The following is a 17988-nucleotide window of genomic DNA, read 5'->3' on the forward strand; positions in this document are numbered from 1 at the left end:
TGATTTTTCCTCCTCTGCTCTGTCTAGTGTCTTCGAACGCGCAAGCCAGAGAGAAGGGGAAACGGGGAGAATGCGAATAAAAGGAGTGGAAAATGTGTTCTTACTGCCGTCTCTAGGGGGAGAAAAGACACACCTTTCTGGAACCGCGTCCCAGGAAGGACCATAATCCCAGAGGAATCGTAGGAGCCGCGTACCGAGAAGTATCCTTCAGCGAGTGAGGAGGGCAGGAGAATAATGGAAAGTTTTAGAGCAGTGTTTTGCGAGCCGGTGTTCTAATACTCAAGTTTTCCTTGCTGTCCCTTCTTCTTTTCATCCGCCCCCTTTTTTCTTTATCCGTAGGTGGGAGAAACTCGAAAGTTCTAAATGAAATTGCCGAGTTGCCGTCCTGTAAAGATCGTCGAACTTTTTAATTCAGAAGATAATGTCAGTGAATTTTACGCTTCCCGGATAAAGTTACCTTTCCAAGTTTATTAATTACCATGTGGACGATAGCGAGAGACGGGGGCTGCGAAAGCAACGTCCACTCCGTAATTCAAGGAGGAGATTCCTATGCAGGACTAGCCATTAGCTAGTCCCTTGGTCGTTAGATCTGTAGCTGTGTTTTGAATACTGTGAATGTGTTACGCTTCGGATGGTTGTTAATTTCTTTGGTTGTGTTGTACTTCGGAGGGTTGTTAATTTCTTTGGTTGTGTTGTACTTCGGATGGTTGTTAATTAATTTGGTTGTGTTACGCTTCGGATGGTTGTTAATTTCTTTGGTTGTGTTACGCTTCGGATGGTTGTTGATTTCTTTGGTTGTGTTACGCTTCGGATGGTTGTTAATTTCTTTGGTTGTGTTACGCTTCGGATGGTTGTTAATTTCTTTGGTTGTGTTACGCTTGGGATGGTTGTTAATTTCTTTGGTTGTGTTACGCTTGGGATGGTTGTTAATTTCTTTGGTTGTGTTGTACTTCGGATGGTTGTTAATTTCTTTGGTTGTGTTGTACTTCGGAAGGTTGTTAATTTCTATGGTTGTGTTGTACTTCGGATGGTTGTTAATTTCTTTGGTTGTGTTACGCTTCGGATGGTTGTTAATTCTTTGGTTGTGTTGTACTTCGGATGGTTGTTGATAGTATGGATGCATTGTATTTCAGATGGTTGTTGATTCTGTGGATGTTTTGCGCTTCAGATGGTTATTAACGCTGTGATTATGTTGTGCCTCGGATGGTTGTTCATCTGTGGTTGTATTGCATTTCAAATAGTTGTTAATTCTGTGGTTTTGTTGCACTTCAAATAGCTGTTAATTCTGTGGTTGAGTTGCACATTGGATGGTTGTTAATTCTGTGGTTGTGATGCATTTCGGATAGTTGTTAATACTGTGGTCGTGTTGTCTTTCAGATGGTTGTGAAGTCTGTGTTGTGTTTCACTTCATATGATTGTTAATTCTGTGGCTGTTTCACTTCAGGTGGTTGTTAATACTTGGGTTGTGCTGCACTTCAGATGGTTGTTAATACTTGGTTTGTGCTGTACTTCAGATGGTTGTTAATTCTTTGGATTTGTTGTACTTCGAATGGTTATTAATTCTGTGGTTGTGTTGCATTGTTAATTATGTGGACATGTTGCACTTCAGATGTGTGTTAATACTATGGTTGTAATTCACTATAAAGGGTTGCTAATTCTTTGGTTGTGTTGTACTTCAGATGGTTGTTAATTCTGAGGATGTGTAGCACTTCAGAGTGGTAGTAATTTTGTTTATGTTGCACTTCAGATGATTGTTAATTTTGTGGATGTGTTGCGCTCCAGATGGATGTTAAAGTTGTTTGTTGTGTTTCTACTCGGTTGTTAGGTCTGTGGTTGCGTTTCGCTTTGTTATGTTGTTAGTTTTATGGATGTGTTCTATTTTAATTTGGATTGTTACTGCAGTAGTTTTATAGTTCTTTCATTTTGTTTATTTTCATTTGGTTGTCAGTTCTGCGGTTTTGTTTCCGACTGTGTGATTTTATATTTCATTCCATTTCTATAAGAATAATAACTGTTCTATTTACGAGAAGACAAGTAATTTTTTTTACGCTAAGCAGGAGGTTTTTTATCCAAAATTTCTTATAAATATTGAACGCTATCAACATTATTAAATCTCGTTCTGTGTGTGTGTGTGAGAGAGAGAGAGAGAGAGAGAGAGAGAGAGAGAGAGAGAGAGAGAAAAAGTTATGTTTCACATTCATGTTTATTTTCAACTTCGGAATTTCAGGGGGTTGTTTAAATTTCATCATTATATGCCAACTCGACTGAAGGACTAACTTTACAAATGGCTTTTGAAGGTTGGGTTAATTTGTATGTTGCTGACAGAAGAACGTTGTCCAACATACGGAGTGGGATTAATCAAGAGAGGCTCATCACAGTACAGTTTTCTTTTTTCGCTCTCAGGTCCTCTCTCTCTCTCTCTCTCTGCTCTTATGCTGATTCATGTTTTAAATCCCCATTATGTTCTACTTCGCTACTAACTAATTTCTTTTATCTACCAAACGATTACAGATTTTTATCAAAGAAATGTTTTAGGTAGACCTTTTTATATTTGTGGATCCTAGAGAAAGAAAAACAGTTTTAATCGAATTAGGACTTACTCTGAAAATGAAATCAAATTACGTAATTCTCTTCAAATTCGGTTTTGGTCAGTGCGAGTGAGGAATTACAAGAAGGCAACAACGGAAATGAAAGCCTTTTCGAGTTACTGCATGAAGCTCAGTTTTTTTTTTATTTTGTAAAACATTCAGTGTCCACTGAAAGACTTCACCAACTGGCAAGGGAGTAACCATCAACTCAAACTGACGAAAATAAACTAGTGTATGAAATGTATTTGAATGTATTTTTCCCTTTTAGGAGAGCTTCCAGTTTTGAACAACCACTGATTTTAACAATAAACAAGTAGAAAATGCGCCGAAGTTTCTTCGGCGCAATCAAGTTTTCTGTACATCCACTACAGCGTATAATTAAGGCCACCGAAAATAGATCTGTCTTTCGGTGGTCTCCGTTTAATGCTGTATGAGCCTTGACCCATGGAACTTTAACCACGGCCCGGTGGTGGCATATCCTATATCGTTGCCAGAGGCACGATTATGGCTAACTTTAACCTTGAATAAAATAAAAACTACTGGGGCTAAAGGGCTGCAATTTGGAATGTTTGATGATTGGAGGGTGGATGATCAACATACCAATTTCCAGCCCTGTAGCCTCAGTAGCTATTAAGATCTGAGGGCGGACAGAAAAAGTACGGACAGAATAAAGTGCGGACGGACAGACAAAGCCGTCACAATAGTTTTCTTTTACAGAAAACTAAAAAATGAAGAACAGGGCATGACTTGACTTTCAAGAAAAAGCTGAAATAAAAGTATGGGTAAAAGAAGTGAATACGTTAGTTGCACTTTGTGTCTTTTCCCGTTATTTTGCCGTTTTATTTTTCCAAGGATAAACTGAATTTGGTAAACGAATTCTGCGTTCTGTTTCTTCGTGTGAACATTATTTTTCACTGAAATTCTTTACCGAGGCTTGATAGTTGGTTAAAAATTATTTCTGTTAACTTACCATAATTAAGAACTTTCTTCTGCCTTATTAAAGAGGGTTGTATGAAAAAAGACATATTGTTATTCAGAAGGATAATATATGTACACGAGATGTATCTCTAATTACTATTTCTGCATTCTTATCATCATTACTCATCATGAAATTATCATTCAGTAATCAGCATCATCGTGTTACTGGTCAAATGGGTTTTAAGTTATGATTATGGGACATAATTATTACGTTAAGTTTAGATTAAATGTTGGTAATTAGTTGGTGATGCAAGTTCACAGTTATCTCAGTATAATTCTCAGAGGGAATACTCTGAAGTCTGGTCACGTAAGAGAATTAGAAAAAAAAAGACGACCGTGCACTGTGCTAATTTTTGAATTGGTTAATTGGGTAGCACTTTTTTCTTTAACCGTTGCACGAAATGAATGATTTACCCAATTTTTGGAATTAATCGTGCCGTAATTAAGTGTGTGTCTAAAAGGGCAATTGCTAAATTACTATTTCTTTATCAAACAGATAACACTTTGATAATTTTAATTTCTCCAAATAACCTGATAATCCACTGCGTTGAGAGAACTGTAATATCTCGACGAATTTTAATGATAATTATGAAAAATAAGAGGTTTTTGCACCCACGACTATGTTAGCAGTGTTGACTGTTATTTGTAGTTCATACAACTCGACCCACAGCACCAAGAGTCTGCGCAGTGAAAATAATGTCAGGCGCTCTTTTTGGCAGAGCATAATTTATGACCCTTTTAATACCGCCGCGCTGTAACATTTGCGTCTGTAATTGTACCCACGCTGAAGCTTGTTCCCTGATAATTACGTTTAGAATTTGTTAGTATTTCGGTCCGGCTATTTTTGTAAAAGCTTTTGAATTTCATTAACTCCGCCCAGTCGTGCAGAATAAGTTAATCTTCATCATTCGCGCTTCCCAAGGTAAAAATTCGGTAGTAGGTACGAATGATATATGGATGTTGTGGGAGACGCCCCGAAAGTATGACTGCGGGCGGCTTGTTGCGGGTGGGGGCTGGGAGAGGAAGGGGGTGGGACTGAAAGCTTGTGAATGCTATTACATTTGGGAAATTTAGGGTTAAACGAAGATGAATTATGCTTCGAGTTGGAATGGATATGAATATGTAGATTATACCTCGCGGTAATTGTTTACAGGCTTTGTGATGACAATTTAATCAAATTCAGTTTACGTTTCTGGAATTTGTTTAAGGAAAAAAATTAATGAAATTTTAAAAAGATGATTGCTTTATTATACAGGCATTTTTTATTGACTTTTATCATATTCGTTTTACTTTTCAAAATCGAATGTTGAGAAAATTATACAATAAAAATTCGTTGACAGGTCGTGTAAGAGGAATTTTAATGGTCATAAATAAATACTTTTTTGTTATTTGTTATAAACTCATTGATGATAATTTAGTCATATTCGGTTTTATGTAGTGGGAGGTCATTAGACCCACTGACAAAGGCAGAAGAAAAAATGAAGTTTTTGCCGTTTGTAAATTTCACCGCTCTTAATCTTGGAAAAATGCTAGTTCTGTTGATGGGAAAAATGCTAGTTCTATTGATGGGAAAAATGCTAGTTCTATTGATGGGAAAAATGCTAGTTCTATTAATGGTTAAAATGCTAGTTCTATTGATAGGAAAAATGCTAGTTCTGTTGACGAGGAAAATTTGGTTCTATTAATGGGAAAATGCTAGTTCTATTGATGGGAAAAATGCTAGTTCTGTTGATGGGAAAAATGCTAGCTCTATAGATGGGAAAAATGCTAGATCTATTGATAGAAAACATGCTAGTTCTATTGATGGGAAACATGCCAGTACTGTTGATGGGAAAAATGCTAGTTCTATTGACGGGAAGAATGCTAGTTCTAATGATGGGAAAAATGCTAGTTCTATTGATGGAAAAAATGCTAGTTCTGTTGATGGGAAAAACTGCTGGTTCTAATGATGGGAAAATGCTAGTTCTATTGATGGGAAAAACTGCTGGTTCTAATGATGGGAAAATGCTAGTTCTATTGATGGGAAAAGTGCTAGTTCTATTGATGGGAGGAGTTGGAAGAGCAGCACTCCGCCACTCCGGTGGCACAGAGGACACACAGCCTAAGTAAACGGAAGAAATTACCATTTTTAGTGTCTCTCGCTGGATGGATTTATGAGCAAGAGAAGTCTTAATTCTCCCTCTCCTTCTCTCTTTCTCTTTCTATCTCTGCTATCTCCTATCTCTCGATTCCATCCATTTCTTAAGCCTGCATTAACTTATACGTGATTTAAGTGCCGCGTACTGCAGCTCTTGTAAATAAAATTTCAGCACATTGATGTAACATTCAAATCCCCAGACGAATGAAAATAACATTTAGTATATAACATACTTCAGTGTGATGTTCATCCAAATGTGTATGTGAAATAAAGTAAAGGAAGCTTGATAAAATAAGACCGATTCTCATTTCGGTCAGAGTAGATGTTATCGTTTTTACGGCTGTGTGTCTGATATGATGCTCTAGGCTGAAGGCAGCTAAACAGCGGGATACAGATTGAGTGTAGATAAGGAGTGTGTGTGTATGTATATATACATACATACATACATACATATATATGTGTAGACATACACACACACACACACACACACATATATATATATATATATATATATATATATATATATATATATATATAGATATATACACTTCACTTAATATTGAAGTCACTGTAGTTTTGGATTAACTTACACACAAGGAAATGAGAATTGATAAGTACACCCAAGTTCGAATCACGTGCGGGGTAAATGCATTAATCAGTTGTAGTGTATATTATTCAGTCATAAGATATAAGTACTGGGTATATACATGTATATATATATATATATATATATATATATATATATATATATATATATATATATATATATATATGTGTGTGTGTGTGTGTGTGTCTGTGTAGCTGTGTGTCTTTTGATAACTCATTAATCTTTCGCTGAATTTCCCGGTAACGATGGTGGCAACAGGAAAACAGTTTTAAGACGTAGATTAGCAGTTATTAATTTCCCATTGTACTTTCATGAATATATCTTTTTAGTTCAAATTTTCCTCGATTTTTTTTTCATTTCCTCAGAAACCACTCATTTTTTTTTTTTTTTTTATTCCTTCATAGATTAACCTCTCTCTCTCTCTCTCTCTCTCTCTCTCTCTCTCTCTCTCTCTCTCTCTCTCTCAAATTTGTTATCATAGAGACCTTTAGCTAATATTTCATTTATTTTGTAATCGTTGTTAAGCTGGGAAAAAGGGGTTTAAATTGCCGTACATTAGGCTATTTGCATTTTGAATTGAATTGAATCCTTTATTTCAGCTATAAGCCTTATCCATTAGATCTCTCTCACATACACACAGACACACACACACACACACACACACATATATATATATATATATATATATATATATATATATATAATATATATATATATATATATATATATATATATATATATATATATATATATATATATATATTTTTTTTTATGGGTACATGTAAGTACAGTATATAGTACACACATGCGCACACGCACACACACACACACACACATATATATATATATATATATATATATATATATATATATATATATATATATATATATATATATATATATATATATATATATATATATTTACAGCAAAACATTACAGAGAATTTTGCATAAATAGTAATACCTTTATAAATTATAATTTTAGATTTGTTCAAACTTTTTTGAAAATCTAAGTAAACTACACCATATAGAATAATTATCCCACGTTCTCTATATCTAATTTATACCTTTAAGACTCGCTAAAAATGAGGTATTCCATTTTCATAATGATGCTGATACTCTAAAAAAAAATACAGTTAAAAATTAATAAGATTACAGACACACACATGTATATATATATATATATATATATATATATATATATATATATATATATATATATATATATATGTGTGTGTGTGTGTGTGTGTGTGTGTGTATATATGTATGTATGTGTGTGTGTATGTATTATTTATTTATATATATATTCATGTATAGCAAAGCGTGTGCATTTACAGTATATGTATATACGTATGTATAAATCAACGTGTACACATGAGCACATATTTACAGCTAAACTTACTGAGTAAGGGGTTGTAAATCTAATAGTCTAGTTAGTCGGTTTAACTCCAACTGACCAAAGTATTAATAACATTTTAGTCTCTTCGTTCAAGGAGCGTATGCTGCCCAAAAATGGAAAACTGCAGTGTCTGCAAAATTTTCGAAATTGAGATATGCCACCTATTGGGCTCGTGAAACACTAATTCGTAAGTTACTGCAGTTTCAGAATGATTCTTCAATGCTTTCCACGAGTATTTATGGGGTACCATTTGCAGTATCTGCAAAATCAGTAGTAAGACAAGGGAGTATCTACCATTTTTCTCAGTTTTGTATTTTTGTACATACTGCAGTCTTCAATTTTAGGGCAGGTTGGCTATCTGAGTTTGTCCATTTATCTTATTTTGTGAAAAGTTTGGGAAGTTTATTCACAAGTTTTTTTTTTTAGGTCATCGAGGAAAGCGGGAGGTGAGAAAATTTGAATTTGAGGAAGCAATGAGAATATAGTGGTCATGATTTTTTTTGCTTTAATTTGCGGGCGTTGCTTTATCCTTTGGCAGCCAAGTTTTGTAGGAAAATCAGTTAAGGGTATCAGAATCTATAATTTTCAGTTTATCCTATCATTAGATTTTTAAATATTACAATTTATGAAGGGAAATATAGATTATAGTTTTAAGGACAAACTCTGGAGGAGACCTGTGAGAGTTGAGAATAATAATAATAATAATAATAATAATAATAATAATAATAATAATAATAATAATAATAACAACAACAACAACAACAACAACAATAATAATAATAATAATAATAATAATAATAATAATAATAATAATAATAATAATAATAATAATAATAATAATAATACCTACACTGTGTATTTTAAAATATGAATTATTTGGAAGTTTTATGTGTCAGTCTCTACCAGACCTTTCCTCTTTAAAATCCGTAGATATTTAGCCGAGAAATAATGAAATGCCGTTTCTTCCTTTTCCATTTATTCTATTTACATAATCGATACGCCCTCGCCTTGATTCACGGTGAATCGTCTCCTTGACCAGAAAGACTTCAGTTCTGAAGCGTTGTACTTGCCAGTAATTTCTACTGTGCCTTATGCATGAACACGGTTATTCATCCTCAGTGCTTCCCCAACCTCTCCTATTTCCCCCTTTCTCTCGTTCTCAGTACCCTCTCTCTCTCTCTCTCTCTCTCTCTCTCTCTCTCTCTCTCTCTCTCTCTCTCTCTCGAATATAATGAGTCTGCTTGGCGAGGTTAACAATCAATATTCATTTCCATTCATTACACCTCGGCTGTGAGACAATTCGCCGGGCCTTGGGGATAGGAGTGGGGGATGGCTTAGAGACGGGTGGATGTGGGGCTGGGGGTGGACTGGTAACGAAGGGCAACCACGTTCTAAAGTCGTTTCCTCCGAGGTTTATTGAGGTCTCCGTTTGGTTGCTTTGGCCGTCTGAGTCTGCATCAGGCGACGTTTGCTGTCTCCTCACGATCCTCGGATGTTAGTCATTGTCTCCCTCCTTGGCTGTCACAGCGTGGATTCTAAAGAGATGTCGTTGCTGTTAAGATCGAAGACCAAAGGGACTTGCAGTTTAATGCCCCTTTCGTAGCCCAGGTCTGAAGAAGGCGAGAGGAAGGTAAAAACAAAAGGAAAAAGGGTTTGGCTTAACCTGGAAGGAAGAAAGGTTAGAAAAGTCAAAAGGCAAGGGAACGTTAAGAAAAAAAGAAAAAAGGTTTGGCTTAACCTGGAAGGAAGAAAGGTTAGAAAAATCAGAAGGCAAGGGAAGGTAAAAAAGAACAGGAAGAAGGGTTTGACGTAATCTGGAAAGAAGAAAGGTTAGAAGAGTTAGAAGACAGGGGAAGGTTAAGAAAAAAGGAAGAAGGGTTTGACCTAACCTGGAAGGAAGAAAGGTTAGAAAAGTCAGAAGGCAAGGGAAGGTTAAAAAAAAAAAGGAAGAAGTTTCTAACTTAACCTGGAAGGAAGAAAAGTTAGAATAGTCAGAAGGCAAGGGAAGGTTAAAAAAAAAGAAGTTTTTAACTTAACCTGGAAGGAAGAAAGGTTAGAAAAGTCAGAAGGCAAAAGGGAAGGTTAGAAAAAAGAAGAAGGGTTTGACTTAACCTAGAAGGAATGAAGGTTAGAAGTGTCAGGAAAGAAAAGGAGCAGAAAAGATATCCAAATCTTGGAATGTATAAGATAGTTGAATTGAAGAAATGCCAGTATTTAAGAATGGTCTTTTCTCGTTTTTTTTTTTTTTTAAATCTTGCCTTACTAACTGATAGCTTTAGGTAATGTTAAGTGGGATTTCGTAAGTCGAGTTACACAGACACTAGAATAATCAGGAGTACCGATTTCAATAAATTTAGAATAATCACTAAGAATAACATTCGTATTATAAAAATATGTATGTATTTTTTTGAGTGTGTGAGTGCGTTGAATTTTTGTATGCTTGTTTAACTGGTTACTTCTGTCATATAGAGTTCCCTCAACTCGGCAATATACATAAAACACTTATTTGGAAATATGATACACACACATTACAGTTATATATATATATATATATATATATATATATATATATATATATATATATATATATATAAATAAAGGCCGTGCCATTTAAGGAAAGTGAAACGAGGGAGTGGTGCTAGGCCTTTCGACTTACTGTCCTTAACTTAGCAGACCGTGGTATTGCCTTTATTTACACATTAATCGCGTTCCACATTTTCGTGATTCAGTTATACACACACACACACACACACACATATATATATATATATATATATATATATATATATATATATATATATATATATATATATATATATTGACACGTTCTGGAATAATTAATTTCTTGATGTCGACACATTTGTGGCCCCTAGAAAATACTATGTTAAACACATACACGAAAAACCGCGCGGAATTACATGAGCATTCACACAGTCTTTTTATAGATGCAAACTTTGTGCCTCTATATTGTAAATATTATGGCCGTTAAATGCTTTTATGTTTAGAAAATGAGAATAAAGTATACAGCTACATCATGGTATGATTACATCAGGAAAAGGTATTTTTATTGCGGGAGCTTATGTTTTTGATAAAACTCTAAAAATGGAAGGGAACCGTAATTAGAAATTTCAGTAAAAGCATTTGGTATTGTGGAATACCATTTTCATTTTGCAATATGAACACTGACTGCCAATGAATTAGAAAGCGAGCGGGTTGACATTCGGGTATTCTTGTTGTGGCTAATGTTTTTAAGAGAACGATACCCATCACATGAAGTTTGTGTCGCCCTTGTGGCTGTGATTGTTCATATTGCAAAAAGGGTTGAACTGCAATAATGCGTTCAAGGTCGATAACCGAGTGGCCTCACCACACGGCAGTAGCCAGTAATTGAAATAGATTTTGCAACATACTAAAGTGCAGTAATTTTGCAACAATACTGAAGTGCAGAAATTTTGCAACATTCTCAAGTGCAGAATTTTTGCAACAATATGAAAGTGCAGAAATTTTGCAACATACGCAAGTGCAGAATTTTTGCAACAATATTAAAGTGCAGAAATTTTGCAACAATATTAAAGTGCAGAAATTTTGCAACAGTACTAAAGGGCAGACATTTTTGCAACAATACTAAAGTGCAGAATTTTTGCAACAGTACTAAAGTTCAGAAATTTTGCAACATTCTAAAGTGCAGACATTTTGCAACAATACTAAAGTGCAGAAATTTTGCAACATACAAAAGTGCAGTAATCTTGCAACATACCAAAGTCCAATATTTTCGGAAAATTGCGCTTAAAAGCGCTCAAAGTCGCTTATCCCGAAATGAAACGTGCGGCAAGCACTAAGAGTTTATCAAATATATGGAGATGCAGCGCCGGTGCCTGGGAGGAGGAATTGCGTCTGGGCGTCCGCCCTTGCCAAGGGAAACGTCACAACACTTGAAATGAAGCGTCGTTGGATTCCTGTATTTAAGTATAAGTCAGGCGGAGAGCGCTGACAGCCAAATAATTAAACTACACGGCAAAGCAAATGAAAGTGTTCTCGAGACGTATTAGGTATGTGGCGGACAAAATGAAATACCAAGGTGCAGGGAGGCGGAATTACGTGGTAAACAAATAAAAACATAACGACTCGCTTCATGCTCAGGATATTAAGAGAGAGAGAGAGAGAGAGAGAGAGAGAGAGAGAGAGAAGAGGAGCAGGACGAGAAAAGAGAAATATGTTGTGAAAAATAAAAACATATACAACTCTTTTCGTTCTCTCTCTCTCTCTCTCTCTCTCTCTCTCTCTCTCTCTCTCTCTCTCTCTCTTCCTTCCTTCCTTCCTTCCAATCGTGGAAAGACAAAATTATGCTCTCTCTCTCTCTCTCTCTCTCTCTCTCTCTCTCTCTCTCTCTCTCTCTCTCTCTCCCTTCTTCTTCTTCTTCCCTTCCTTCCTTCCTTCCTTCCTTCAAACTTCAAATGGGGAAAGATAGAATTATGCTCTCTCTCTCTCTCTCTCTCTCTCTCTCTCTCTCTCTCTCTCTCTCTCTCTCTCTCTCTCAATAACGTCAGACAAGAAACTACGTTACGTTTATATTTGAGAGAGAGAGAGAGAGAGAAGAGAAGGATCTTAAAGGGTCAGTATGGTCTCTTTGCACCTCCTGACATTTTATCTTGACCCCAGCATGTGCAAGCGGTATCCTCATAAAATGTTATTGTTTTTTATGACACCTCCCTCGCGAAACGTAAACGTTGCGTTTTGGCTCCCGACGAAAGTTAGAAGAGTTTTATGTACCTGGTTTTGTATATTTTATTCTCGCCTAAGGTTGCCAAAAGGAGACTTCCATAGCCCGCTGGGTTATTTCACACCCTCGATGTTGGCTCCATTTTCTTCCGATCCATTATTTGTTTTTGCTGTTGATTTTTTACGTAGGTTTTTTTTATTAGTTTTTTTTTAAGTTCTGGGCGTTTGCATATAGCCAAATTTAGTTTTTTTACGCTGTTGCGCGTGCGTAAACATAAAAACAAACACATACACACACCCCGTCATAAAACGTAACTGTTAATAAGCGTGAGTACTTGGTTAAGTAAACAAACCATGATACTCTGTACAACATGTAAATAACGTAGCTACTAGATTTAGCAACTCTGTTAGTTGAAAGCATATATATATATATATATATATATATATATATATATATATATATATATATATATATATATATATATATGTATATGTATATGTATATATATATATATATATATATATATATATATATATATATATATATATATATATATATATATATATATATATATATATATATATATATATATATATATATATATATATATATATATTTATATATACACATATTTATATATATTATAATATATATATTATATATGTGTCTATATATATATATATATATATATATATATATATATATATATATATATATATATATATATATATACATATATACACAGTATGTATATATATATCACTAGTAAGTTCATGAAAAAAGTGAAGGAACAAAGATTGTTAATCTTATTTATATGTATTTATTTACCACTGCCCACACAGCGAATTGCAAATACTTTTTTGGGGGTTTTACCGGACACACGCTGACTTATCCTGTCCTCTTCGGTGTAGCAAAATGCAATAATCCGTCGAGATCGTTTTGAAATCAGATATGCCCGTTTGATGCGCCTCTATCGGCAGGACAAAAATGTTTGATAAATCCATATTAATACTACATTGGTATTCGATGCGTCCATTCGATAATATCCATTTTGGCGCTACACAGGTTTTTTTTTTGTGATGCGTCCCCTTTTGATACTACACGAATGTATCGATAAATTCGGTCTAATAATGCAGGTAAAAAAATATAATTTAATTTGACTGAGCGTGCGTATCTTTATCCGATGATGTTACTGATAATGCATTAAAAAATGTTCTGTAATTTTACTTAGCGTGAGCATCTTTATCCAAGGCCATTATTAATAATGCAGTTAAATATATGTCATTTTACTGAACATGCGTGTCTTTATCTAAGGCCGTTATTAATAATGCCGTAAAAATGTGTAATTTTACTGAGCATGTGTATCTTTAACCAAGACCGTTATTAATAATGCAGTTAAATATATGTCATTTTACTGAACATGCGGGTCTTTATCTAAGGCCGTTATTTACTAATGCAGTAAAAAATATGTAATTTTACTGAGCATGCGCATCTTCATCCAAGGCCGTTATTAATAATGCAATTAAATATATGGCGTATCTTCATCCAAGGCCGTTATTACTAATGCAATAAAAAATATCTTGTAATTTGACTGAACATGCGTATCTTCATTCAAGGCCGTGTGTAATAATGCAGTTAAATATATGGCGTATCTTCATCCATGACCGTTATTAATATTACAGTTAAATATATGTCATTTTACTGAACATGCGTATCTTTATCTAAGGCCGTTAGTACTAATAATGCAGTAAAAAATGTCATGTAATTTTACTGAGTTTGTGTATCTTTATCCAAGGCCGTTATTAATAATGCAGTTAAATATGTGGCATTTTACTGAACATGCGTATCTTTATCTAAGACTTATATTACTAATGCAGTAAAAAATATCATATAATTTGACTGAACATGCGTATCTTCATCCAAGGCCGTTTGTAATAATGCAGTTAAATATATGGCGTATCTTCATCCAAGACCGTTATTAATATTACAGTTAAATATGTCATTTTACTGAACATGCGTATCTTTATCTAAAGCCGTTATTACTAGTAATTCAGTAAAAAAATGTCTTGTAATTTTACTGAGCTTGTGTATCTTTATCCAAGGCCGGAATAATGCAGTGTATCTTTATCCAAGGCCGTTATTAATAATGCAGTTAAATATATGTAATTTTACTGAACATGCGTATCTTTATCGAAGGCCGTTATATACCAATACAGTAAAAAATATCATGTAATTTTACTGAACATGCGTATCTTCATTTAAGGCCGGTATTATTCTAATCTATTGGTATGCTCTGCAGAGACTGTCACTTGAACGATTATCTGTTTGTTAATCTCGTAAAAAAAAAAAACAAGATAAAATAAAATGTGGAGGGGTGTTTTTACAACCTGGAAGCCCGTGATTGCCGCCTGAATCCAATTAGCGTAAAAAGGTAAGTGAAATTGAAGATATGATTCGCAGGAACTTGCTGCAATCCGTCGAGGATGAAATACAAACATGAGTATCAGTTACAAATCTGGCGGTTTCCCGTGTTTTCCACGGCGGGATTTTTTATTTGCGTATTTTCAGCAACAGACGGATGTGGGATTGAGTTCTGTCGAGAATCGAACAATCAAGTGGATTTTCATTTTCATTGTTTCGGTTGTTGAAATTCGTTAGCTGATTTATAACTCGTGGGTCATATTGTCATCTGATTCATGTATTGATGCATAATTTTTTATATGAGCTCTGATGAAGTTTCATGGCTTTCATGCCGTTTTTTTACATTCCATGAAGCAGTTTCGGATGATATATGTGTGCTTTTATACACTGTAGAAACTTGGATATCATGTGAAAAAAAAGCATACCTTATATTAACCAGACCACTGAGCTGATTAACAGCTCTCCTAGGGGTGGCCCGAAGGATTAGATTTATTTTACGTGGCTAAGAACCAATTGGTTACCTAGCAACGGGACCTACAGCTTATTATGGAATCCGAACCACATTATACCGAGAAATGAATTTCTATCACCAGAAATAATTCCTCTAATTCTTCATTGGCCGGCAGGAGAAGATATCATGTGAAGATTAATAGTTCCTAAATTACCCAAGTTTTTTTCTGTCTTTAATCTTGTTGCGTTAATTGCCTGTTATTTCTGTGTATAATCTTTTTGCATTAATTGCCCATTCACGTCGTTGACCTTGTGTTTATTATCTTTTGGTGGTGATATGTTATGGCATTTCCCCTTATTTAGAAGAGAGGGGAAAATTGGCGGAGACGGGTGCATCGTCGTCTCCTTGGCAATTACCAGATTTTGCACGGGAACCAACTCTTTGCCCGAGTCTTAGGGAAGGAGAGCATATGTCATATCCCACGCTTCTCACAGGCAACTTATCCGTCCATGTGTCGTGTTTCACAACCCAGCCAGGGACTGATATCCCCTGACTCTCTCTCTCTCTCTCTCTCTCTCTCTCTCTCTCTCTCTCTCTCTCTCTCTCTTTCTCTCTCTCTCTCAGCATATACACCATTCATACAGAAGTGATCAATCTTTTCCTCGCGACAACTTTTTCTTTTTAAGCTTTATTACTAGTTTCCCCATTTACTGCACACTTCTGATGACTCTCTCTCTCTCTCTCTCTCTCTCTCTCTCTCTCTCTCTCTCTCTCTCTCGGTACACGTTGTATATCTTGACGACCAGGTTTCAGACAGTTGAAATTATTTTTAAGTCTTGACCAATATATATCGTATCGGTGGGGTTTCAACATTATAAGAGAATAATGATTTATCGTTTTTTTTTTTCAGAATTAGAGCTCTCTCTCTCTCTCTCTCTCTCTCTCTCTCTCTCTCTCTCTCTCTCTCGACACACCTATAAATCTTGACCAGTGTAATAGGTAAGAAGGTTTCAGACAATTTTCTGGTCTTGATCAATATATATTGGTGGGGTTTCAACCATTTCAGTGAAAAATTATTTTGCTACTTTTTTTCAGAATTAGAGACTCTCTCTCTCTCTCTCTCTCTCTCTCTCTCTCTCTCTCTCTCTCGATACAACTTTTATATCTTGACCAGAGTAATAGGCAAGAGGATTTCAGGCAAGTGATGTTATTTGCGTGAGTTGACCAATATGTTTTAGGATTTCAACCATTTAGGTGATTAATGTCAAGCATTTATTTTTTCAGAAACAGAGACAATTGCTCTCTCTCTCTCTCTCTCTCTCTCTCTCTCTCTCTCTCTCTCTCTCTCTCTCTCTCTCTCTCTCTCTACAACTTTCATATCTTGACCAGAGTAATAGGTAAGAGGATTTCAGATAAGTGAAGTTATTTGCGTGTCTTGACCAACATGTTTTGAGTTTCAGCCATTGACGTGATTAATGACAAAGCACTTATTTTTTCAGAATTAGAAACAATTACTCTCTCTCTCTCTCTCTCTCTCTCTCTCTCTCTCTCTCTCTCTCTCTCTCTCTCTCTCTCTCTCCGTTTTAACCACAGTTTGGGGTTCATAGCACCGTATATTAGTTCCTCATTACTGTTCCCAAGAGCCATTTCGTGATGTGCATTTCATTCTGTGGCCGGTGGGAATGACGATTAAAGGATATTCGGGTTCCTTGAATGGCATTAAATGAATGTTTGCATTCATCGGATATTGAATACAGACCCAGATTCTATTTGGTCGTTCTCCCTTTACGTATATCCAATATATATATATATATATATATATATATATATATATATATATATATATTTATATATATATATAATTTTTGTGATATATATATTATATATATGAATGTATTTATTCATGTAGATGTAATAATTCATATATTGTACCTTGATAAAAAAGTATGAACATTGTTGCGTTAAATATAATGAATCATGTACCAATACCGTAAAAAATAACGGCAGTGTAAGAGAGGGTCGAGAAAGTTGAAGCTCGGACGAAGGCGCTTTTATTCTGCAGACTTATCTGGTGGCTAGGAGAGAGTGAGAGAGAGAGAGAGAGAGAGACAGACAGACAGACAGACAGAGATAGATAAAGGGGAACAACATGCATACGAATGCATTCAGTTAATTTGTCCAAGTATGTAGATATTTGCAATTTGTATATATATATATATATATATATATATATATATATATATATATATATATATATATATATATATATATATATATATATATATAATATGTATACACATGCAGACACACATACAAACATATATATATATATATATATATATATATATATATATATATATATATATATATATATATATATATATATATATACATAATACAAGTGAGAATCCTTGATGCAGCTGATAAAGAAAGAATTGGGAAAACAGTTTATTGTCCAAAAGGAATGTATTGTGTATATCACCATACATACATGCAAAATTTATTTGTATGTGGTGTTAATTTTCTATTGCTTAATGCATATGATTTAACATAAAAATCTTGTCAAATCTTGATTTATTATTTTGAAAATCTTTACCATTTATGTGTTAGCTCTGCATATCGAATGAAAAGTGAACTCTCTCTCTCTCTCTCTCTCTCTCTCTCTCTCTCTCTCTCTCTCTCTCTCT

At 34.7% G+C, this 17988-nt stretch overlaps 1 protein-coding gene across 1 annotated transcript; it reads right to left on the bottom strand.

Moving 5' to 3' along the window:
- Nucleotides 1-583: 583 nt before the first annotated feature.
- Nucleotides 584-1123, bottom strand: LOC136833032 (serum factor response D-like). Its single transcript, XM_067094679.1, has one exon. The coding sequence runs from the start codon at nt 1121-1123 to the stop codon at nt 584-586; it is 540 nt and encodes a 179-aa protein (XP_066950780.1).
- Between the last annotated feature and the right edge of the window lie 16865 nt (nt 1124-17988).

Source organism: Macrobrachium rosenbergii, chromosome 51, assembly GCF_040412425.1.
Source record: "Macrobrachium rosenbergii isolate ZJJX-2024 chromosome 51, ASM4041242v1, whole genome shotgun sequence".
NCBI lineage: Eukaryota > Metazoa > Arthropoda > Malacostraca > Decapoda > Palaemonidae > Macrobrachium > Macrobrachium rosenbergii.